This window comes from Piliocolobus tephrosceles, chromosome 1 (genome assembly GCF_002776525.5).
Source record: "Piliocolobus tephrosceles isolate RC106 chromosome 1, ASM277652v3, whole genome shotgun sequence".
NCBI classification, from domain to species: domain Eukaryota; kingdom Metazoa; phylum Chordata; class Mammalia; order Primates; family Cercopithecidae; genus Piliocolobus; species Piliocolobus tephrosceles.
The window spans coordinates 132,198,198-132,222,499 of record NC_045434.1 but is presented as its reverse complement, the minus strand read 5'-3'; the positions used below and the strand labels follow the sequence as shown (position 1 = coordinate 132,222,499).

Sequence of the window (24,302 nt, the reverse complement as noted above, 5' to 3'; positions counted from 1 at the left end):
AATGGATTTTACTGAAACAGTCTAACATTTGCTTTCTAAGAAACATTCGAGACATATTCCTTTAATTCTAATTTTAAAAGAAGAGCATATTGCAATAATATAACTATTTTTAAAATTATGTTCAGGTTATTTATTGGCAGGTACTACTTATACCAAAGCACTTGTGCTCTAGGCTAGGAGCGTTGTATTAAAGCCATGAATACTATACCTTTGACTAGTCTAGATTGTATTTATATTTTACTGTTACTACTGTATAAAGCTTAAACCTACTTAAATAACTACAAGCTTTAAGGTTGACCATATTTCAGGAGAAGGGGTGTCTACTTTTTGAGGCACAAAGGTTCCTGCTGAATATAAGTAAAACTAGTTAGTAGACATGTGAAACAGTCATCCTTCTTCATAAATTGAAGGATCCGGATTCCTTAATGATGGACTGAATGATGCTTACTTTCCTTCTTTCTGCTTCCAGTGTGCCACTATGATTTATAGTAAAGAAAAATTAAGAAAGGGAACAGTTGCAACTGTTTTGCTTATGTGATAGATGTTCTGAAAAATGTAGTTGGAAATAGGAATAATTTTTATATGGTTACTAGGATTCAGAAGTAAATAATACCTTCTATTTAGTGATCTGTAAATAATTGAAGTAATGTAACAATGTTTTAATATGTCAGTTATTGCCCTTTTATATTGTGAATGTAATGTGCATAAGCTATTTCTGTAGATGTTATTGTTTTATCTCATGTGTAATTGTGGGTCTTTATAAAATTGTGTTGTAAGATATCAAGCAACTTTTGTAATCCATGCTTTGGGTTTGTGAGAAGGAAGATGATTTATTTCTTCTGTTAACTCTCTTAAAACCTCGAGGAGACTGTGTGCTCCCTTTTTAAGGATAGTTTTATGTGATAATTTCCTGAAGGATATAATTTTTCAAATAATTGAGTATATTATAAGATGTATTCTTTTTCATCTGCCTTGAAAATTCATATGCAGAGGGTATATGTTGGTGATCTTTTACTTTTATGTTTTATCTGTTTATCCTTCTAGATTTGTTAGATTTTCTAGTCTATAAGTAAAAAGTGATTGAGGATTGATTAATTGACCTTGGCTGAAGTTTGGCAGATTGTCAAATTTTTATAACCAGAGATAATTCCCCAAATTTTGACTTCTACAGACACAATGAAGCAGTTTGTGATATAGATTATTGGGAGTGTAAAAGGATCTCTCTGTGTCACAAATAACCTACATCTAAGTAGACTTCAATTTGTGTCCCTATTGAAAGCCAAAATATTGTAAATGTTTTGTAATTTTTAATAATAGAGATAGATTCAAAAAAGTTTGAATAGTTTGTGAACTTTAGCAAATGACCTTTTCCAAGACTAGGGCTGGGCTTAAATAATGACAGACAAATCTTTTCTTCTTCATAAAATAGAAAAGCTGCTAAGAAGCAGATTTTTAAGCTAAGTTTTACTAAACTCAATTCATGTTTAGAATCTGACTCAGATAGCTTTCTATCTGGTCTCACGTTGAACTGCCCAGCCCTAATCAAGTGTGAACAAAAGTAGAACTGTGCAAACCAGTATGATATAAATGAATTTTAGTTGATAAATGTCATCTGATAATTTGTCTTTTGAATTGTCTAACATTAGTAAGCTTACTTTTGTTTTTTCCCTCACTGTGCAACTTTTCCAGGTTTGGACCTTATGAGTCTTACGACTCCAGGTCTTCTCTGGGTGGGCGAGATCTGTACAGATCTGGCTATGGTTTTAATGAACCCGAACAAAGCCGCTTCGGAGGTAGTTATGGTGGTCGATTTGAGAGCTCCTACCGGAATAGCCTTGACTCTTTCGGAGGTAGAAACCAGGGCGGGTCTAGCTGGGAAGCACCTTACTCCCGTTCAAAATTGAGGCCTGGGTTTATGGAGGACAGAGGAAGAGAGAATTACTCTTCCTACAGCAGTTTTTCTTCACCCCATATGAAGCCTGCACCTGTAGGCTCTCGGGGGAGAGGAACGCCTGCTTATCCTGAAAGTACGTTTGGAAGCAGAAACTATGATGCTTTTGGAGGACCATCAACAGGCAGAGGCCGAGGCCGAGGAGTAAGTACAACAGAATCTTTTCAGATTCTTTTCACTAGTCACTCTTTTAAACCCTTTCAAGACCATCGCTTTCAACTAGAATAAACACTGTTCATCCCAGTGTATTTTGAAGCAAAAGCTGAGTCGTAAATATAATTTTTAGGTTGACTGTAAAAGTTTTTCCAGCACCTCAGAAAATAAGTGGCAGTTTGAGATGATCATAAAGTTGTGCCAAATCTCCCTTTATTAAAAAGGTGAGGCTGTTAGGTTTGGTCTAAAAGGGGTTAAAAGGAGTTGCATTTTTCCTTGTAAACACTAGCAGTTTTGCTGGTGGAATAGTTTGTGGATTATTGTGAAAGGTCACTGAACCCTTTTTGAGTTTTCGAGTAGGTTAAAGGTGCAATGTATGATAAAATGTTTATACTTTGTTGCTAAACTCTAGCAAGTAGAATTTCTTCAAAGCTCCATGTTTCACATTAAACACAAGAGACTAAAAGTTGATGATAGATCAGGATAGTTTAGCCATGTTTATGTGGTGAAGAAGTTGATGTGTATAATAGATTGTACAATGATTTGTGGTCAGTGTAATTTTGCTAACTCACTCTTACAATATGTCCAATTGCTGGTTGTTTAATTTTCCCTCGTGTTACTAGTTTTACTCTTGAGAAATAATTTCCACCTGTACAGATACGTTTATGATTTCTTCTTAGGAAGTAATATTTTGTAAATTATTGCTTAAATGAGTAAATATACTAGTCCACAATTGTTTAACGTTAGGGTACATAGTGTAAACATTATGCTTTATGTTCTTAGGTCACTTGATTGACATGAAATTTTACCTAGTGCGTGTAGATTGTGGGGTTGTTATATAGTCTGATCATTTAAAGAGTGTTGTATTTTTGTTATAATGTAAGAATCCTTTTAAGTCAGCTGCTCTTAATATTTTCTTTGCAGAGGAAAGTATTTCTAGTAAAAAATGTAGTAGGGTACATACACGTTTTTGACTGGTTATTAACCTTTGGTATGTCAGTGTAGCTTGTTATACTTGTGTAGAAATTTTGCATTTTTAACAGTTGCTCTTTACTTATGTAAAAATGCATTGCACCTTTAATGTGTAATTAAGGGAGATTTTCCTGATATGACTTTTTAAATTACCTGGAAACACAACTAGGTTAGATAGGCATTCCTAAGCATAGTATACAAATGTAAGCAACTTATACATTACAGTCCCACTATACTTCATGATCATAGGTTAATTGAAAATAGTTGGGATGACAGGCTTTGGGTTTTGAATTGAAAATCCATTCTAGTTTGAAAATTTGGAAAACACTTAATATTTTCCATGCTGTATATTATTTTAGGCAAAGTGTGTTTTCTTAATGAGGCTTCAAAAGTAAATTTCGTTTTCATAATAGTAAAGCAAGTATTCTTGTACTTTGTATTTACCATTCTAGTCTGAATGGACTTTTCTTTCTTTCCTCCTGTTAGTGAAGTAGATGAGCCAATAGGACCTACATTTTAAATCTTCACTTGTACAATTTCCCTTGGGTCCTTCTCTTCAGATTACTCCTCCATCTTTATCTTCTAAAAGTAAGATTAGCAGAGTAAATTTCTGTGGACATGTGGCCTCTTGGTGTAGATTTGGATAATGACAAGAGAAGAGGAAGGGACACAAAGAGTCGTTTGGTTGCATGACTCTTCATCTGTAAACTTTTGTTTCTTGGGCTTCGGGGTCAGAAAATGTTTCTCTAGGTAAGAATGTGAATGGAACGTCAGATGCAATTCTTTATCTGAAGTGTGTCTTGGAAGTTGATGCATGGTTATGCTTTAACTCTCCTATTTCATACTAATGTTCCATCTCGCTTTCTCATTCCCTTTTTCAACAGGGAGAATACTAAATGATTTCTGGATCTTTTTTACTTCAAACTACAAATATGGTCTTCTTTGTGTATCTTAGTTTTAAGCCAGGTTTTAGTAAAATAAAGATTTCTTTTAGGGTCTTTTCATGGGAAAACATCAATTAGGAACTCTGAAGAGGAGTTGTCAGAGAGTTGTACAAGTGGTAACATTTGGACAGGCACATATGTTGTCTATAATCTCAAGTAATTTTGAAATGTAAAAGTAAAAACATAGGTAGCAAATATTCATTATTTGTTCTACTGGAAATAAAAATACTAATTCAATGGATTTGAGTTTATGTAATAATTTACAGAGTTTTTCAGTGTGTTTTTTCAGAATGGACATGTAAAATTTAGTTACATTCCAGGGAATTTTCAGGTGAAAATTAGTAGATAGTTAACATGAAAATTTTATATGAATTCATAGTTTTTCTTGGACAATATGCTAATACTTATTGATTTCACAAATTTACAGCATATGGGTGATTTTGGAAGCATTCATAGACCTGGAATTGTTGTTGACTATCAAAACAAATCCACCAATGTGACAGTTGCTGCTGCAAGAGGAATAAAGAGAAAAATGATGCAGCCATTTAATAAGCCCAGTGGAACCTTTATCAAGAAACCCAAACTAGCAAAACCTATGGAGAAGATAAGCCTCAGCAAATCACCCAGTAAGTAAGAAAACATAATCGCTATGATTCAGGATACTTTTTATTTTTTTTAATTCCATACTTTTAGGTAATTTTTTCATGTTTATATGCCAAAACTACTTAACAATTGTTTGTGATTGTAGAAATTAGATCTGTAAATTCCCTATTGCAGTTAATAATTGGTCATGAATACCCAAAGATACTTTAAAAATGTACATACCCTGGTCCATTCCTTTTTCCTGAATCCTATGTGGTTGTGTATCAAACCCTCTACAGCTGAGAAAACAGGCATAGAATAGATAAATAATTTGCTGCCTAGGTCAAACAACCAGTAAGTGGTAATGCCAGGATATATTCCAGAGCAAGTAATGCTCTAGAAATCCTGTTCTTAAACCTCCCTATGATTGTAACAGAAATTTGCTTTGTATTCATTTTTCCCTTTTATTTTAAAATAACTTTTTCCCCTGATTATACATTATAGACATTTTATTATGTAATATTTGAAAAAACTGAAATTGCAATGTTAGATTCTTTTCTCAACATATATTTTCTATAATATAAAATTTGAGAAAAGTTTAAAAATTGTACTTAAATTACTTTCTCATCATGCCTTATTGTTTAATAAGAAACAATATTCTGGAATTTCTGGAATTCCTGGAATTCTGGAAACCTGATACTAAGCAGAGTATGTGTTGTGGGGATACCTTTAACAATGTGTCAGTTGATAGACTGTTATGTATCAAATTTGAAATTTTATTAGACGTTACTATAATAGAAAATTCAGTTGATTCTCTTGGGACCTATTTCAAAGATATATTTTGCATGTATGGTTAAATATTGCAAAATTTTGATAAAGAAACTGATTTGCCATTACAGCAGATAATATGTATCCCTCCCCCATACCCTCTTTTTTATATAACAAAACTTGAGAATAGTGTTGTATAGCTAAAAATGAAACTCAGATTCTTTAGTTAAATTATGACTTCTCTGTCAGGTGTAAAATGGGCATTTAAAAAGATGATTGCTGAATTTTCCTCAATACAAGGTCTTGCTATGCTATAGTATAGACTATATGACTTTATAGAAAATTAGTAGGAAAGGAACCCTATTCTGTCACTTGGCTAGAAGTACAACATGTCATAGTTTTAGCATATGAAAGGAAGATTAAATTACTTATTTGAGGTAATATATAAATAAGTAGATTTTTCAAAGGCCATCCAAAAGGATAAGCAGTGCATAAAAGGAAAAATTTAAGGGCATATAGTTAAGTTTTTTTTTTTTTTTTTTTTTTTTTTGAGACAGAGTCTTGCTGTGTTGCCTGGGCTGGAGTGCAGTGGCCGGATCTCAGCTCACTGCAAGCTCCACCTCCCGGGTTCATGCCATTCTCCTGCCTCAGCCTCCGGAGTAGCTGGGACTACAGGGGCCCGCCACCTCGCCTAGCTAGTTTTTTTTTTTGTATTTTTAGTAGAGACGGGGTTTCACCGTGTTAGCCAGGATGGTCTCAATCTCCTGACCTCGTGATCCGCCCATCTCAGCCTCCCAAACTGCTGGGATTACAGGCTTGAGCCACCGTGCCCGGCTGTTTTTTTTTTTTTAAGTATAAAGTTAAATGTATTACAAGAAAGAACCTGCTCACAATGAGATACCACTTCATACCCACTAGGATAGTCATAATAATAAAAGGAAAATAACAGGTGTTGACAAGGATATGGGGAAATTGGAACCTTCACACATTACTGATGGGAATGTAAAGCAGTGAAGCCACTGTGGGAAGCAGATTGGTGCTTCCTGAAACAATTAAACATAGACTGTCCATATGATCCAGCAATTCTACTTCTAGGTGTTCTTCTACTCCAAAGAATTTAAAATAGTATTCAAACAAAAATTTATTTATTTATTTATTTTTATTTTTGAGACAGGATCTCACTGTGTTGCCCAGGCTGGAATGCAGTGGCGCAGTCTTGGCTCGCTGCAACCTCTGCCCCTGGGTTCAAGCAATTCTCATTCCTCAGCCTCCTGAGTAACTAGGACTACACATGTGCACCACCATGCCCAGTTAATTGTTGCATCTTGAGTAGAGATGGTTTTGCCATGTTGTCCAGGCTGGTCTTGAACTCCTGGCCTCAAGTGATCCATCCACCTCAGCCTCCCAAAGTGCTAAGATTACAGGCATGAGCCACTGTGCCTGGCCCAAACAAAAATTTATATATGAATGTTTATAGTAGCATTATTCATAGTAGCCAAAAGGTAGAAACTATTGAAATATACATCAACAGATGAATGGTTTTAAAAATGTGGAATATTCATATAATGGAATATTATTGAACCATAAAAAAGAAGGAAGTACTTACTAATACATGGTACAACATGAGTGAGCTGTGAAAACATGCTAAATAAAAGTCAGACCAAAAAGGCAACAGGCAGGATGATTCAGGTATATGAAATACCTAGAGTAGGCAAATCCGTAGATCAGAAAGCAGATTAGTGGTTACCAGGGCCTTAGGATAGGGTTGAAATGGGGAATGACAGCTTTATTGGTTGATGAAAAGTTCTGTAACTAGATAGTGGAGATGGTTGCATAACTTCGTGAATGTACTTAATGCCATTGAATTGCACATTTTAAAATGGTTAAACGAGTAAATCTTGTGTTTTGTGTATTTTATCACAATAGAGAATTTTTTTTTGAAACGGAGTCTCGCTCTGTCCCCCAGGCTAGAGTGCAGTGGCCAGATCTCAGCTCACTGCAAGCTCCGCCTCCTAGGTTTACGCCATTCTCCTGCCTCAGCCTCCCGAGTAGCTGGGACTACAGGCGCCCGCCACCTCACCCAGCTAGTTTTTAGTAGAGACGGGGTTTCACCGTGTTGGCCAGGATGGTCTCGATCTCCTGACCTCGTGATCCGCCTGTCTTGGCCTCCCAAAGTGCTGGGATTACAGGCTTGAGCCACCGCGCCTGGCCTACAATAGAGAATTTTTTTAAAAAAGAGAACAAATGTGCTTTTATTTTGGAGATTATAAATTTTAAGAAATTTCCGAGAGCTCCTACAATATGAACATGAGTTCTTGCATCCAGATCTCTGCAGTGTTTACTGGACTTCCATTTTCATGCTGGGGCAGGTTGCTTTAGTGTTTCCCAAAGTATGCGGTGCCCAAGATGATTTTAGGTGATAAGGATATTATTGCTTAGAATAAGGATAGGACAAATGAGCAGATTTAAAGAAAAATATGTAGCAAATAATCACATAGATGACAAGCAGATATGACGGAATTCGTGATGATGGTATTCAAATGAATGAAGTTAATTTACTGAAGTTTAAGAAATACTGGATAGTCTCCAACCCCGATTTTTTTAGTGAGTTCAATTTCAGATTACAATCACTAAGTAAACCTCGTAAGTATGTACTTTATGAACTGATGATTGGAAAGAGAAAATGGAAAAATGAATTTTAGCTTTTACTTTTTTGTGTGATATCGTAGCAAAAACTGATCCTAAAAATGAAGAGGAAGAAAAGCGACGAATTGAGGCTCGGCGAGAGAAACAAAGGCGCAGAAGAGAAAAAAACAGTGAGAAATACGGAGATGGATACAGGTTTGTGCTTAGAGTCAGAAAATTAGGCTCATTAAAAAATGATTTCCTAGAAAAGGCAAACACATCAATTGTAATGTGAAAAAGTTCTTAAGATTCAAATGAAAAGACTTATTCAAAGATATAGAGGAATGCTTTTGATTTTTGATATTTATATGTAATCACTACTTAGAAAACATAAGAAAAAAGGCATTCTATTTATAATGGCAATCCAGAAATATAAAATATCCAGAAATAACAGCATTCTTAAAAAGACGTACTTGTCATTGAGGTTTGACTATATGGAGACATAGTGATTTTCATGGTCAGGAACTAAATATTACAAATATGTAAGTTCTTTCCAATCCAGATCCCAAAGGAAATTCTGAAGAAGAGTAAATGGGTAGGTACTGACTTTTTTTTTTTTTTTTTTTTTGAGACAGAGTCTTGCTCTGTCACCCAGGCTGGAGTGCAGTGGCCGGATGTCAGCCCACTGCAAGCTCTGCCTCCTGGGTTTATGCCATTCTCCTGCCTCAGCCTCCTGAGTAGCTGGGACTACAGGCGCCCGCCACCACACCTGGCTAGATTTTTTGTATTTTTTAGTAGAGACGGGGTTTCACCGTGTTAGCCAGGATGGTCTCTATCTCCTGACCTCATGATCCGCCCGTCTCGGCCTCCCAAAGTGCTGGGATTATAGGCTTGAGCCACCGCGCCTGGCCGGTACTGACTTTTAAGATAATCATTCATTAAAAAGCTGTAATAGTTAAAAATACATGGTAATACACAAAACTAATTACTATACCAGAATTATTAGCCTGTGAGCAGACTGTCAGGAAGAATGTAATATTTAATAAAGAGGATATTAGAAATAAGAGGGGAATTGGTTGAACAATGAAATAATAACAAAAATAATTTTAGAGCTTCCTCATATGACACCTGGAATGAATATAGTTAAAAAAAAATGAAAATTACAGAAAAACAAAATGTTCTGCAAGGAGATTTTTTCCCCAGGCTTAAAAGTTATAGAATAAATTACAAAGGAAATGAGCAGATTTGGCTAAATAAAAACTTAAAATTTGAAAGGAAAGCAAACAGACTTGGAAAATATAAACTTGAGAAATGATTAATGTCCAAATTAGATTAAAACATCACCCAAATTATTTTAAAAAGTAAGAAAACTAAGATGTTTAATATTTAATATGATGAGGAAACAGCAGCTAGTAATAATTTTAAGGAAATTGTTTAAACTTAACAGTAATTTAAACTAAAAATTTAAATAATAGTATGCCATTTTATTACTAAGGAGAAATTTTGATTTGCTGATTAAGGAATGATCAAAGGATACTTAAAATTTCTTGGTGACGTTATAATATCATAACTACTAGAAAGCAATTTAGCAGTTTTTAAAAAAATGTCTTAATTTTTCTTAAAGCCTTGAGCCCTGAAGTTTGAGGCCAGCCTGGGCAACATGGCAAGACCTCATCTCTAAATAAAACAAAACAATCCATAAAAAGAGTAGTAGTTCTAGTTTTAAGAACTACTGCTATTTTTAGTCCTTGTGAGTTCTCTGTCCCACTCATTGTCTCTTGTGATTCCTTCTTTTGGTAGAAGCAACAGTCAGAGTTATATTTTGGTGTAGAAATGAATTTTAAATTATCAGCCTCTTGGAGTGTAAAAATCATTTTACATTGTAAGATGCAATTTTTAAAATTGCCTTATGAATACTTTTCTCATTAAAAATTTCGGATCTGAATTACATTCATGTTGACATAATCTGGATTATCTTAATGTTAATATAATATATAAAATTGTGATTTGGAGAAAATGAAAGAACTGAACTTTCATTTAACTATGTTCTCTAACTCTAAATATAAATCTGATGATATAACCAAAAGAATGTCAACTCATAAATTATCATTGTAGGATATAATTTCTTTAAAGTAGTCTAAATTATGTTCACTTATCAGAGCAGTTTTACTTTGAGTTATGAGGATTCGAGATTGAGTAAATCACTATTCTTGTGATAGGTTCCTTCCCTTGGATATTTGAATGCTTTCAACATAATAAAGAGCATGGAAAGGTTTATACCTACCCTTAAGGGAACCTAGGGAGAAAGAGATGGATGTGTGAGAGATGTACATAAATAATAGTGTATGGCGAAGGATACCAGAAGAGAAGTACAATGTAGTCTCATGAGAAATAACTTCTAAATAAGAGTGTAGGAGGCCAAGCGTGGTAGCTCATGCCTGTAATTCCAGCACTTTGGGAGGCCAAGGTGGGTGGATTGCTTGAGCCTAGGAGTTCAAAACTAGCTTGGGCAACATGGTGAAACCTTATTTCTACAAAAAATACAAAAATTGAGCCAGGTGTGGTGGCACGTGGCTGTGGTCCCAGCCACTTGGGAGGCTGAGGTGAGAGGATAGCTTGAGCTTGGGAGGTGGAGGTTGCAGTGAGTTGAGTTTGCACCACTGCACTCTATGGCCTGGGCAACAGAGCAAGACTCTGTCTCAAAAAATAAGTAAATAAGGGTGCAGGGAAATCATGGGAGGTGACCATAATGGATGTGGTATTTGAATTGATCTGGGAATGGTAGGATTACAGGAGGAGTTGTGAGAGGCAGCCCAGGTAGAGGCCATGGCTTGCCATCAAAGCAAATAAATATGAATGTGTTATTGTTATTTAGAAAATTGAAAGCAGTGTAGATTGAAGTGACTTTAATGGGGTGAAAGGTGTAATCTTATTTAAACATTTAATGGAGACATGCTGTGCCAGATATTATTAAAGGTATTGGTGAGTAAGCCAAAAAGGAGAGATTAGGAAATTTCCTGGATGGCAGCGAAAACATTTTTGTCTTTGTTTTTTGAGCTTACAGAGCTAATGAAGCCCTTTGAGCAGTAATGTGCTCTTACCTGCTATAGGAAGTAACAATAATTAATTGAGTAATTGTGTGTTAGGAAATGTTCTAAGGGCTTTGTATGCATTAATTTTTAAAAATCCTCAGACACCTCTGTGAGCGTTCTCATCTCAATGTAAGAAAACCAAGGCCTAGAGAAGTCAAGTAACTTGCCCAAGATCACAAAATGGAATTAGGATACGAACTCAGCAGTTGGCTCCAGAGCTCATACTCTCAACCAGGAAAATAAATCTAGTAGCATTGCAAAGAATTAATTGGAAAATGGAGATTGGAGACAGAAACCAGTTACGTGACTGCTAGCATAATTCAAGGAAAAGCAAATAACGTAAGATAGAAACAGTTATGCTGGGCACAGTGGCTCACACCTGTAATCCCAGCACTTTGGGAGGCCGAGGCAGGCGGATCACCTGAGGTCAGGAGTTCAAGACCAGCCTGGCCAAGGTGGCAAAAACCCCATCTCTACTAAAAATAAACAATTAGCCAGGTATGGTGGTGCATGCCTGTAGTCCCAGGTACTTGGGAGGCTGATGTGGGAGAACCGCTTGAACCCAGCAGGTGGAGGTTGCAGTGAGCTGAGATTGCACCACTGCACTCCAGTCTGGGCAACAGAGCAAGGCTCCATCTCAAACAAACAAACAAACAAACAAAAGAAACAATTAGGTGAGACTGTTCATTATGGAGTGGCTCTTGAGCTTACAGATGTATGCATTTGTCCAGTCCAGGCCTATTAATTATCCCAAAGTGAAGTAGTCTTTAGAAGGCAAGACTTTTATCACCCAAGAATTCCATAGGAGTGAGTTATGATTGTCTGGTGGTGTGCCACTTTGCTTTGTTGACACTACCATTGGTTTAGAAGCTTGAGGATGGAACAACATGTAAAATAAGTTGCAGAACTTTGGAACTTGATACTTCTTGAGGTTTGCTTTGGCTTTTTAATTGGTCCAGGCTTGAAGTGGATAACTTATAGATCCACTGGTTCCATTTTTCCTACCCGGAAGCTCTAAAGTGGGCCAGGAATGCAAAGTGGTGTATGGGTGCGGTCCAAATAAGTACTTAAAGAAATAGTTTTTTTGGATTTAAGCTAAGTTTAATTCAGTCATAAAATGGAAGAAAGGAAATCATTTATGTTGGTAAAATTAGTTTCAATGGTATATTCTTATGAACTCTTTATAAGTGAATAAAGTAATATTTAAAGGAAAACTTTTTTTTCTCTTACAGAATGGCATTTACGTGTTCATTTTGTAAATTTCGAACATTTGAAGAAAAAGATATTGAACTGCATCTGGAAAGTTCTTCACATCAGGAAACATTAGATCATATACAGAAACAAACAAAATTTGATAAAGTAGTTATGGAGTTTTTGCATGTAAGTAGCTGTTTTTGAAGTGAGAAGCATTTTATTGATATGAATTTCTTATGATTTCATTTTTCACTTTCCCCATCTCTTGCATTTATGTTTCTAAAATTTTAATTTACTATTTAAAGAAAGAGTTGCTTTAAAATTAACTCAGAATTACTTGTGAATTCCTCTGTAATAGAATTTGTATTTGTTATTTCAGAAATGATTACATTTTTCACAGTTGTTTCTGGGGGAGGTGTCCTTTAACAACTTTATTGATGTAGAGTCAGCTATCATCCATTAACTGGAGTTGTGCTGGTTACATTCATTCATTATTTCAGTTGAGTCCTATAACAACTCATTTTTATCATGAAAGATTATGCTCAGAGCAGTTAAATGACTGTTAAGTGCCAATGCCAGGAATTCAGAAGTTCCGTAGGGGTTTGGCAAAGGGAAAGACGGTTGGGAATGTTAAGAAATGCTTAAAGAAAGGGCTTGAGCTAGACTGCTAATTGTACATACATAGAATTAATTTGGACAGAAGAGATGGAATTATTAGAAAGTTAAAAATACAGTGATCATCAAGTATACATATGTAACAAACCTGCACGTTGTGCACATGTACCCTAGGACTTAAAGTATAATTAAAAAAAAAAAAAAAAAAGTCAAGAAACAGTAAGTGCTGGAGAGGCCGTGAAGAAATAGTAACACTTTCACACTGTTGGTGGGAATGTAAATTAGTTAAATGATTGTGGAAGACAGCATGGAGATTCCTCAGGGATCTAGAATCAGAAATACCATTTGACAGAGCAATCTCATTACTGAGTATATATCCAAAGGAATATAAATCATTCTACTATAAAGACACATGCACACATATGTTTATTGGAGCACTATTTACAGTAGCGAACTAATGGAATCAACCCAAATATCCATCACTGATAAACTGGATAAAGAAAATGTGGTACATATACACCAGGGAATATTATGCAGCCACAAAAAGGAATGAGATTATGTTCTTTGGAGGGACATGGATGAAGCTGGAAGCCATCATCCTCAGCAAACTAACATAGGAACATAAAACCAAACACTACATCTTCTCACTCGTAAGTGGGAGTCAAACAATGAGAACACATGGACACAGGCAGTGGAACACCACACCCCGGGCCTGTTGTGGGGTTGGAGGAAAGGAGAGGGAATTTATAGGACTAGTCAGTAGGGGTAACAAACCGCCATGGCACATGTATACTTATGTAACAAACCTGCACATTTTGCACATGCATCCTGCAACTAAAAGTAAAATAAAAAAATAAAATAAAGACACTGGCTAACAACAACAACAAAAAAATACAATGATCAGGCTGGGCGTGGTGGCTCACACCTGTAATCCCAGCACTTTGGGAGGCTGAGGCGGGTGGATCACGAGGTCAGGGGTTAAAGACCAGCCTGAAAAACATGGTGAAACCCCGTCTTTAATAAAAATACAAAAATTAGCCAGATGTGGTGGCGCGTGCCTGTAATCCCAGTTACTCAGGAGGCTGAGGCAGGAGAATCACTTAAACCCGGGAGGCAGAGGTTGCAGTCAGCAGAGATCGTGCCACTGCACTCCAGCCTGGGTGACAGAGTGACACTCCATCTCAAAAAAAAAAAAAAGTGAACATTCATACCACCATAATCCTCATAGAACTAACTGTGACCCTTAATTTTTCTTCTGTAATTTACTTCTTTAATGGGTTTCTGTGTGTCCTTTATAACTTAAATACCCCCCTACTCTGGAAGACCTCTTAAAATATTCTAGCTCCCTTTGATCCCTTTCTCTATATGCTTAAAATATGCTTTGAAAAGTGAATAATTTTTGTAGGTTCCTAATATTTTATGATTATCTTTTCAACTAAATTGTAAACTTGAGAAAAGATGTTAATTCTTATATAGCAAATATTGTATCTTCCATAGGATGAACATGATGCTAAGCATTATATTGAGTACTCATTGAAAAACTGTTTGGATTCTTTCTATTTTGTTTTCTAGGAGTGTATGGTGAATAAATTCAAGAAAACATCTATTCGTAAGCAACAGACAAATAATCAAACAGAAGTAGTTAAAATAATTGAAAAAGATGTTATGGAAGGTAAGTATTTAAAACAAATTATTTTAAAATTCTACATGTATTTTTATATATCATAACCTGTTTAAATGTAAATGATAGCCACTAGAGTGATATACTACAGTCATATATACAGTAGCTCTGAGTGAGTTACCAGAAATGAACTTCTTTGTCTTCCTGTTCTCGTGCTTACAAATTTATCATTACCTGCCATTATTTTCTTCACTACAGTTTGAGAGGAAAAATTACCTTTTCCTCTGGATGAAAGATACTTCTCTCTGTTTTCTGTTTCTGTTATTCTTTCTCCCGAAATTCAAGTTATGAACTCTTCTGTTTTTTAGTCTTTCCTTCTCTTTTGATTCCATCTCTGGAGTCTGTAAATATGCTTTTACTTAAAAAAACAAAACAAAACAAAAACAAAAACTAACCAAACAAAAAAACAGCCAACAAAAGGAATTAAAAAAAAGGAAAGAAAAATAGACACTAGTTCTCCTAAATAACCTATCTACTTTTTCATTTTAAATAACCAAATAACCATGCTTCTTTAAGCATGATCCACACTAGTCTCTGCTTCTTCATCTCCCATGTATTACATTAAACAACTTTCGACTACTGTTAGTCTACTGAAACTGCTGTGACAGAAGCTACCAACACCAACTCCTCTAGGTTCTTTTGAATCATTATCTTCCGTAACATTTTTTACTAACTACATTATTCGTGAATCATTTTTCTTGCTTTGTTTCTGTGGCACTTCACTGGCCTAATGTTTTCTTTATCCTTTTGTCATTTTTTAGTCTCTATGCTTTCTCTGCCAGTCTTTTAGAATTTGATGTTTCTCAGTACCTTGTCATTAGCTCCATTACCATCTCCTTTTATATTCCTTCCTAATGAATTCACTTACTTACAGAGCTTAAGTTAGTATCTAGATGTTCATTACTTATACATCTATATTTCTAGCACAGATCTTTCTTCTGAACTCAGTCTTACACATCTGCCTACTGACATCTCTCTACAGTAGTCACACAAAATCAACATATCCAAAAAATTTATCATCTCCTTGAGCATATCCTACCTTACATAGAAAGCAAAACAAAACCTCACAGTTTTTTCCTTCGTTTATCTTGAAAAGGGCCTGCACCATCTACCAAAGCCGGAAGTAGAGAGTTATACGAGGTACTTTTTCCTTACTGTACCTTGAGTACTGATCAATTGATAATGTCAATTCTATCTTTTAAATATTTGTCAAATCTGTTTCTTGACGTCTCCTTTAAATACTGTATTTGTTCAAATCCTTGTCTATTGTCTTGACAATTGTATTTCCGAAGTAGTTTCCTTACTTCCAGTTTTTCTTATCTATGATTTTACCACATGATCTCGTTATTTCAGGAACTCTCAGTGGCTCCTCATCCTCTCCAGGATCAAGTTGCAAATTCCTAGGCATGGCACATAAAACTCTTTATTATTTAGGCCCTTTTTTTCTATTTTCATCTTTAGTCTCTTCTTCTCTGTTCCAGTCGTACTAACTTGCAGAAAGTACCATTTTATTTCATCCTTCCCTTGCATATGTTTATACCTTCATCTGTAGTAAACCCTAGTCACCATTTGCAAGATCCAGAATGTCTTTGTTCCTTATGAATCCAGTTTTGACATCATTTCCCCTTTTCTTACTCATCCACATTCATAATCATGGAAATTCTTATTTTACTACAAAATCAACATTTGTTTTCCTTTATGTTATAGTTTTGGGAGGGTAAATGTACAGGCCTCAGAGCATGATTGTTTAACCTGATTAGGAACTATAATGTAATTATACCTTAATAATTTTAATTAGTTAGTGATATATTAAATCTACATATGTAGATTTATGAGATGTGGTAGAAATACTCAACATAAACCTGTACACTCTGATCTTTATTTTGGAAGAAGGGATATGGAAACTAAGTAGTAAAAACTTCATTGGTCAGAAATAATACATGAATCATTTCTTTCATAATCGGATGTCTTTTGTAGGTGTTACAGCAGATGATCACATGATGAAAGTAGAGACAGTTCATTGCAGCGCTTGCAGTGTGTATATCCCTGCTTTATATAGTTCAGTTCAGCAGCACTTAAAGTCTCCTGATCATATCAAAGGGAAGCAGGTAAAATTTTGATCTGTCTTAATAAAGTTGCTGGACTATCCATCAATATTTTATTGTTCTTTGGCCATAGCTTCACACCTTTCTGCAATTTCATCAATTTATCAATCTCATATGGAAATAACTATGAGTATACTGAGAGAGGCAGTATACAGTGGTTAAGAGTGAACTCTCGAGTAAGATTCCCTGAGTTGTTCAATCTATAACATGTGTTAAGCAAGCAAGTTAGCCTTTCTTTGTCTAAGTTTCCTTATCTGTAAAATGAGGGTAGATGATCATTCTACTCTTACCTGATTTTTTTAAAGAATTAGATTAACTAAAATGTATAAGGCAATTAAAATAGTGTCTGGTAATGGTAAGCATTCAGGAAATTGTAGCTTTTATTGAACTGTTAACTTTTTAAAAAGTCAGTACGAAACAGTTTTGTGAGAGAGTGTGTGTATTGTGTGTGTGTGTGTTTTAGAATAAAAAAGTAAAGATTTGATTATTGCTGATAAATATTTCTGATAGTTGGGAAAAATACATTTAAAAACAGCATTACCAGCTAGCATCTATTGTTACATTTTTTAGTAGAATATCCCTGAAAAATTTACTGTCTTTTTGGTTAGTGTGTTTCTGCTTCTCTATTGGCGTGGCTGGTTTTATTTAGTCAGATTTACTTCAGGCAATACAAATGTTTATATTGTGGAAAATCGGTTTGTTTGAAAAGCATATTTAAAGATTCAAATATTAAAGCCTTAAGTTTTAAGTAGAACATACCCAGTGTTAAACTTGTATTTTGTATTAAAGTGAACCTCAATTAATTCAGATTTCTTCAAGCATTTTTGAACACATACAGTCTTTTCTTAATCTATGTCTTTTTCTTCTCTTGATATTCCTTGACACCATTTTGGCAATTAGACATTCTATATTGTTACCTTTCTTCCTTTGTGTAATAGTCGTGAAATAACCACAGCCTAGAGGAAGACTAGATACTCTTGTAGTATGAAAAATTATTCTTCAATTTTTGATAGCATGAAAATTAATAGTTGGGGCCTGGGTAGGCAGATGGGGAGTGGAAAGAAGAGAAGGCAGCTATCTAGTAGAATCTAGACTTGTAGATTTGTGGGACTGAGTGTTTTCTGTTGAAGCTGATTGGCTTGAATCTTCACTGTTTTAATTCATAGATTTAGATTGTGGTTACAGTAGGTACTGTTGCTCTATAGTTTGTAAGGAAATAAGTCATTCAAATCTAAGGGTTTGAGCATGAAATGCTGTTTTAATTATGGAAATATTTTTCATAGCATGGTTTTCAAGAACCCTCAGTGTGTTCTGTTTTTTTGTAGGCTTATAAGGAACAAATAAAAAGAGAGAGTGTCTTGACTGCTACAAGCATTTTAAATAATCCAATAGTGAAGGCGCGATATGAACGTTTTGTTAAGGTAAGATGTTAGGGCAAAAACCTTTTCGATAATATTGTGGTATTGCAATAATTAACTGGTGACATAGTAACCTTTTGTGATACTTGAATATAGTTTAACATATTAAGAATTTTACTCAGTATCTTGTATATAGGTAAAACATCTTTTTTCCTTATTGTTGGGTTGGTCAAGATGGGAGCAGTGATTCCTCTGATTATCTTTGTAGCTCTGAATCAATTGAGAAATACACAAGAATTAGATAGAAAATCAAAATGTCAGCTTTATTCTTGATTTAAGAAAAAATTTGACTTGGAGAATATATCTTAGGTATGTAGTTGCTGTGAACTTTTAATATTTCACTTCTGAATTAGGTAGACTTAGATCCTCCCAACTTCCGTTACCAGCCCTGATGGAGAGCAACAGGCTTAGTTTACCACAGGGCATAGAACAGACTAGGATGTACCTTTTCTGTCACTAGGAAGACCCAAAAGAGGGGACCCAGAAGGGACTGACTGTGTTGTGTACACCTAGTTTTTTCTTCCAAGCATACTAATTGCATATGTCATTTCTTTTCTTTGGGTAAAAGTTGGAGGGTAGCAGGAAGGTCAGATTTGTTGCTCCAGAAGAAGGAATCTCATGGAATTTGGAGGGCAGGAGAAGAGAGGTTTGCTTCTAATGTTAAGAAACTCAGATGTGAACTCTTTACTCCTCAGGGTTTTTGCCGTATGTTATGGCTTGAATCCATCTTTACATAAAATTTATTATAAACACTATACAAATAAGAGCTTACTATGATTCAGGAAATTAATAGAAATCAATTTTAGAGGTTAGTCTTTTAGTTTTGTTCTGTTTTTACTTTTCTTATAATACCCAGACTGGTCTGATAGAAGTTATTTTTCAGTCTTTACAAAATAATACCTACCTTAAAATCATTATTCTACACTGAAGAGAGCCGTTGTGTTGAAGATTTACAAGTGTGTTATTTGCATTAGTAAGTATAGATTAAAGAAGTTTTGTTTATTTTGTCTGTTGTGACTGTTAACAGCTACTCTGAAGAAAACCTGATACATATTTAATGACCATTAAATTGTACCTCTACCGGTTCTTTCCAAGCTAAATAATATCAGTTCTTTCAGCTTGTTCCTTAGGGACCTATTTTCTAATTTGTTAATTTAATATTCGTTAATATTTGTCACCGTTTACTACATTCTTGACACTACTTTAAAAAAGGAATGCAGCCCTGAATTGAAATCCAATTTTATGGGAGGTATGGCATCAAAAAGAAGCATCATAGGTAAAGAAGAAAAGATAAGATTTTTATTTTTGCATTATCACAAACTTCTGAGAAGTCAGTGGTTTCTATTGATATGTGAAGATAATTTTTAATGAGGGAAGAATGCAAAATTAGAATTTCTATATAGTGTTTTCAGGTTACACATAGAATTTCTATATAGTGTTTTCAGGTTACACAATTGAGTCACTTCATGGAATGGGAGATGTCACTGATGGGAGTATCCTGCTCATGCACGTATTGTAGAGAACGCACCTGAACTGAGAACTCCTCTAGAACTTTGTTATTCAGAATGTGATCTGTGGATCAGCAGTATTGGCATCACTTGGGAGCTCATTAGAAATGCAGAATTGCAGGTCATACCCAGGACTACTGAATAAGAATCTTCATTTTAATGAGATTCCTGTTGATTTATATGCATGTGAAAATTCAGGAAGCACTGGGATCACATTACTCAATGATGGCCCTTTATTCGGCATGCCTGTCTGCTCTGTTCCCTGTTGTCGTTCCCCAGCACATCTTCTGCTCATGGTCAGCTCTGGTCATGGCTTAAAACTCCTCCACTGTCAAGTACTCTCTGTCTGACAAAATGCCCTTGTAAATCTTTGTCCCTTAGAGACACAGCAGAGAAGACAGAAAAAAACAAAACAAAACAAGTTTGTTCCCATCGAGATGATCATTTCATCAATTTCTCCTAATTCTCCAACTATATCATCTTGTTCTGCCTTCAGTCCCTGCCGTGGGCATTGATAATCACCCTTTCAGTAGGGAATGGTGCTGTTCTAAAATTCCTTATTCGTTCTAGCTCTATGGTTAGCTTTAATGTTTGTCTTTCTAAAAATTGTGGAATCGTGCATGCCAGTCCTGTGTTTCCCAGATTTTTACTCAATTCACAATAATTTTACTTATTAACTACCAGTGTAATGTGTTCCCTGTAGTGACTTTTCCAACCTTTAATAACTTCACATCTCAGATTGCATTCTTGCTCTCTTTGCTTCCCATATTGTTTTTCTTATATGTATATATATTTTAAGACAATCTCTTTGTGTTGCCCAGGCCAGAGTGCATGGTGTGATAATAGCTCACTGCAGCCTTGAACTCCTGGGTTTAAAGCCATTCTCCCACCTCAGCCTCTCTAGTAGATGGGATTACAGGCACACGCCACCGCCTTCAGCTACTTCCCATATTCTTATTCTCCTGCATTAGGGAGATTGAGACCATTAGATGTAAATTCAGTAAGTGTTCGCATTTCTGCCTTAGATATATCTTTCATTCACCTTTATTATCTGTGAGGAAAAATCATTGCCTTTCATATGTGTCCTAATTTCATCTTATTTCTTCCCTTACTTGCATCTGATTTTTTTCCTATTTTTTTTTTCTAATCTTCCTCAAATAGACATGCTTATGAGTTCCCTAAACTAAAAATGACTTAACTTTTCCTAGACTTTGGCCCACCCTATTTTATCATCTTTTCTCTTCCCAGAATACTTGAAATGGTAGTTTACTTTGCACGTGCTCTTTGCTTCCTCTCTATTATTCACTCTTTAAACTAGTAGTTCTCAACCAGAGGAATGTGTTCAGTCACCTGTGAGGCTAAGATAAATGAAAAGCTGCCTAACCCCTTTTTTTAGGCTTTCTGAATTAGGGTTTCCCAAACCTCACTGATAAATATCTCCTAAAATGCTTCTCTTATTTTGAGACAGAGCCTCGCTCTGTTGCCCAGGCTGGAGTACAGTGGTGCGATCTTGGCTTACTGCAAACTCCACCTCCCAGGTTCAAACGATTCTCCTGCCTCAGCCTCCTGAGTAGCTGGGTCTAAGGGCGCGCACTACCACACCAAGCTCATTTTTGCCCTGAAATGCTTCTTCAATGTGCAAGTTACCAAGCTTCTCCTGGAAATTTTGATTTAGGCGGTCTGAGATTGATCCAGGAATTGGTGTTTTCAGCAAGAGCTCCAGTACAGACTCAATGAAAATCTCAGGGTGTTGGAACCAGGGCCTGTGGTTTTTGACAGCTTCATAGGAAATTTTAAAGATACATTCTTGGACAACTGCTGCTGTCTTAACTGTCACTCATACTTTTGAAACTGCTCTGCCTAAGATTGCTAATGACGTCATTATCAAATCTAGTGACCTTTAAAAAATTATAACATACTATTTTAAATGTATGAAAGTAAGGGGATAGTACAATAAATCCTCAAGAACCTCCATTCTATAATGATGATCAACTCTAGTGACCTTTTTCAATTGCTTTCTGCTTTTTTATACATATCATTTGACACTGTTGATCTATCACTTATTCTTGAAACTCTTTTATCAGGTAGTCTTTTACTGTCCTGGGTTTTCTCCTGCACCAAGTGTTCTTTCACTTCTGTTTTTTCTTTTTTCTTTTTTTTTGAGATGGAGTCTCACTCTGTCGCCCAGGCTGGAGTGAAGTGGCACGATCTCGGCTCACTGCAAGCTTTGCCTCCTGGGTTCACCCCATTCTCCTGTCTCAGTCTCCCGTGTAGCTGGGACTGCAGGTGCCCACTACCAAGTCTGGCTAATTTTTTGTATGTTTAGTGGAGACGAGGTTTCACTGTGTTAGCCAGGATGGTCTCGATCTCCTGACCTCGTGATCCGCCCGCCTCAGCCTTATCGGTGTGAGCCACCACACCTGGTCATGTTCCTTCACTTCTAACTTCTGCTGCCCCCATGTATAGAGTAGGCATCTTCATAGGGTTTTTATTCCAGCCCTTTTTTCTACTTAATCCACCAGTCCCATCCCAGGGTCTTCCCATTTAAGACTCTGGCTTCACAATGCACTCTATGCAAGCAGGCAATTCATTAATGTAAATATCTTACTTTGAACTCTCCTTTCTTTTTTGAGTTGCAGATTTATAGCTGCCTATTAGACATCTAGATATCTGAAGTTTTAATTATATATATTAATAACGTATACATACTTCCTCCCCTTTTCCTTTCCATTAGAATAGTGATGTAACTTACCTGTTCTGTGAATAATGTCACCACATCTTTTACATTTCTGGTCTGGGGTATTAGAGTAGCTTCCTCACTAGTATTTCTTCTTTTGGTTCTCTACTTCATCCTTCACATTCCTGTGTCATTCATCTTAGAGGGTAGTGCCAGTCTTAATGTTTTCTTGCTTAATAACCTTCACTCTTACTTCATTTCTTACTACATTAATATAGCTTTCTGATATGGTCAAATTTGTGTGAGATTTGATCCAGATATATAATTCAAATATTAAAATAAAGTTGTACCTGTGAATGTTTACTGAGAGGTTTGTCTACTTTTTAAAAGTAGAAGTAAGGCATGGTATCTAATAGATTAGGCAAGGTACCTGATTTTCATTTGTGTTTTAAAGAGATTCTGTAACATTAAATACTCATATAATTAAGTAAAATGTAAATCTTTGTGTCATCTCTTTTGTTTCTACCAAAAACAACACTTACCTTTGTCATATATATGTGTATGATTTTAGAAATACAGTTAAGGGGGAAATATGCTGCTCTTGGGAGTGAATATTCAAGTGTGCATCAATTTTTTGAATATTTACCCTAGAAGATTCCAGTTATGGAGTATAACGTAATGGCTTCAGTAAATTATATGCTCACATTGGTATGAAATGGACACTCGGCAAATACTTAATGAATTTGTTACGATTTATAATGAAAAGTTTCAAAATGGCATTTACTCCTCATGAAATGGCAAGTAAAAATTTCACTTGCCATATCATGTAATAATGCATGTGCTGATTTTAAAACCCATTTCTTATGTTTTTAGGGTGAGAATCCTTTTGAAATTCAAGACCATTCTCAGGATCAGCAAATAGAAGGAGATGAGGAGGATGAAGAGAAGATTGATGAACCTATTGAAGAAGAGGAGGATGAAGAGGAGGAAGAAGAAGCAGAGGAAGTGGGGGAAGTAGAGGAGGTGGAAGAAGTAGAGGAAGTGAGAGAAGGAGGAATAGAGGGCGAGGGAAATATAGAGGGAGTGGGGGAAGGAGGGGAAATAGGGGCAATGGGAGAAGTAGAGGGAGTGGGGGAAGTAGAGGAAGTAGAGGAAGAAACAGCAAAGGAAGAACCGGCTGATTTCCCTGTTGAGCAACCTGAAGAAAATTAAATATAGGTATTAAATTTAAAAGGAGCTTTACATTTCGGTTCTAATGTAAAAAAGGGTAAGACATTTAATAGCTTAAAATATGAATTAACACCCATGTTGCATGCATTCCACATATTAAAATTTGTTTTATATAATTTCTAAATGTTTAACATTTGTTTAATAAAATGAAGGTAAAACTATTTTAGTTTAGTTTTTATAGCTACCAAACTTAGATCTGATAAATTGTTTGTATAATTTTTAAGCTTAATTTTTATTACTTTATTGATGTTAAGGATAACAAATGTGTATTGTTAGTATAGCTATTCTAATAATTTTATCTTAAATGCTGCTCTTGGGAGTGAATATTCAAGTGTGCATCAATTTTTGAATACTTACCCTAGAAGATATAAACTGGGCAAGTATTTTGTGCTCTGTGTATTTTTTTACTGCATTGGACATTGAATAGTAATTTGCGTTAAGATACGCTTAAAGGCTCTTTGTGACCATGTTTCCCTTTGTAGCAATAAAATGTTTTTTACAAAAAATGTTCTCCCTGGATTAGCAGTTTAAATGAAACAGAGTTCAACAATGAAATGTGTATTTAAAATCAAAATTTGCCTTTTTTTTTTTTTTTTTTGAGATGGAGTCTTGCTCTGTGGCCCAGACTGGAGTGCAGTGGCCGGATCTCAGCTCACTGCAAGCTCCGCCTCCTGGGTTTACGCCATTCTCCTGCCTCAGCCTCCCGAGTAGCTGGGACTACAGGCGCCCGCCACCTCGCCTGGCTAGTTTTTTGTATTTTTTAGTAGAGACGGGGTTTCACCGTATT

The 24,302-nt window shown here is 35.6% G+C and overlaps 1 protein-coding gene across 4 annotated transcripts in view; it reads left to right on the top strand.

Moving 5' to 3' along the window:
• ZNF326 (zinc finger protein 326) overlaps nt 1-24,015 on the top strand; it is a 35,752-nt gene extending 11,737 nt beyond the window's left edge. For 2 of the 4 annotated variants that reach the window (XM_023207826.2, XM_023207820.2), the window contains 7 exons: nt 4,448-4,646; nt 8,100-8,211; nt 12,320-12,467; nt 14,469-14,568; nt 16,555-16,685; nt 18,008-18,103; nt 23,159-24,015. In XM_023207826.2, coding sequence (XP_023063594.1) covers nt 4,451-4,646; nt 8,100-8,211; nt 12,320-12,467; nt 14,469-14,568; nt 16,555-16,685; nt 18,008-18,103; nt 23,159-23,497 — 1,122 coding nt within the window. In that variant the 5' untranslated portion in view covers nt 4,448-4,450 and the 3' untranslated portion in view covers nt 23,498-24,015. Of the gene's footprint in view, nt 1-1,689; nt 2,096-4,447; nt 4,647-8,099; nt 8,212-12,319; nt 12,468-14,468; nt 14,569-16,554; nt 16,686-18,007; nt 18,104-23,158 lie in introns of all 4 variants that reach the window. The other 2 variants (XM_023207811.2, XM_023207810.2) reach the window with 2 other exon arrangements.
• The last annotated feature ends 287 nt before the right edge of the window (nt 24,016-24,302 follow it).